At 46.8% G+C, this 1399-nt stretch overlaps 1 protein-coding gene across 1 annotated transcript in view; it reads left to right on the top strand.

Annotated features, from left to right (window-relative positions):
- Positions 1 to 553: 553 nt before the first annotated feature.
- LOC119418701 (transcription factor IIIB 90 kDa subunit) overlaps positions 554 to 1399 on the top strand; it is a gene marked incomplete in the record, with an annotated part of 19187 nt that continues 18341 nt past the window's right edge. The window contains 2 exon segments of the mRNA XM_037686036.1: positions 554 to 654; positions 753 to 846. Of these exon segments, the coding sequence (XP_037541964.1) occupies positions 573 to 654; positions 753 to 846 (176 nt within the window).

The following is a 1399-nucleotide window of genomic DNA, read 5'->3' as shown; positions in this document are numbered from 1 at the left end:
AGATGGGGGGCAATAAGTATGCCCACTCCTGCTCTGCAGCTCTCACGAAGGGCAACTCCAGAGTGGAATAGTGTCCAGCCCCTCTCAAGGAAACTGGTTCCAGAAACAGAGCCATGTGTAGAGGTGAATCTGACTATTTCTAGCCAGAACCTCTCAACCTCACACATCAGCTCAGGCTCCTTCCCTACCATTGAGGTGACATTCCACGTCCCAATAGCCAGCTTCTGTAGCCAAGGATCAGACCACCGTGATCCATTTTGTGTCACAGGGGTTGCTGGTGCCCATGTCCATCAATCACTGTGCGAGGGGAGGGGTACACCCTGGACGGGTCACAAGTCCATCACAGGGCTGTCGCCAAACCCTATGTGTCATTTTTCACCACTTTGTATTGTCTGTCCAAACAGGTCTCACTTATAAATGAGTTTCCAAGGCGTGACATATCTGTTTAAATAAAGGTTGAATGATTTAATGAAAAATTAAATGAGAATACCTTCCATGCCACAGATCCTTGCCTGTACATCCCTCGCTTTGCTCACATGTTGGCGTTTGGGATGAAGACTCATGAGGTTTCCATGACGGCTCTTCGTCTTGTTCAAAGGATGAAGAGGGACTGGATGCACACTGGCCGCCGACCTTCTGGACTCTGTGGAGCAGGTACCAGTTAGATGCTGTCAACACGCCTAACCCCTAATCTGTTCTAACAACAAAACTGATGATGTTTTACAAACCAGATGTACTCTTTTCTTCCTCAGCCCTCCTGGTCGCAGCACGGATGCACAAGTTTCGTCGATCAGTAAAGGATGTAATCAGTGTGGTGAAGGTCTGCCAGACAACTCTGAGGAAGAGGTCAGGGTTAAGAACTTCACACGGAATAGAAAATTCAAATACATGCGATTCCAGCCAGAAAAGTCCATTCTGTAGGGACCAACCAGAAGAGTTAAATCTGTAGGTCCCAACCAAGAGAGTCCAATCTATAGGTCCTGACCAAAAGAGTCCAATCTCTATGTACCAACCAGAAGAGTCCAATTTGTAAGTACCAACCAGAAGAGTCCATTCTATAGGTCCCAACCAAGAGAGTCTAATCTGTAGATACCATTCGGGAGAGTCCAATCTGTACGTCACAACCAGGAGAGTCCAATCTGTATGTCCCAAACACAAGAGTCCAATCTGAAGGTACCAACCAGAAGAGTCCAATCTGTAGGTACCAACCAGAAGAGTCCATTCTATAGGTCCCAAACAGAAGAGTCCAAACTGTATCTACCAGTCAGGAGACTCCAATCTGTACATCCCAACCATGAGAGTCCAATATATAGGTCCCAACCAAGAGAGTTCAGCCTGTAGGTACCAGTCATAAGAGTCAAATCTGTAGATCTCAACCAGGAGAGTCCAATCTGTAGGT

The sequence above is a fragment of the Nematolebias whitei genome, chromosome 12 (assembly GCF_014905685.2).
Source record: "Nematolebias whitei isolate Nwh7 chromosome 12, NemWhi1, whole genome shotgun sequence".
Classification (NCBI taxonomy): Eukaryota; Metazoa; Chordata; class Actinopteri; order Cyprinodontiformes; family Rivulidae; genus Nematolebias; species Nematolebias whitei.
This window is presented reverse-complemented; position numbering and strand designations above follow the sequence as displayed.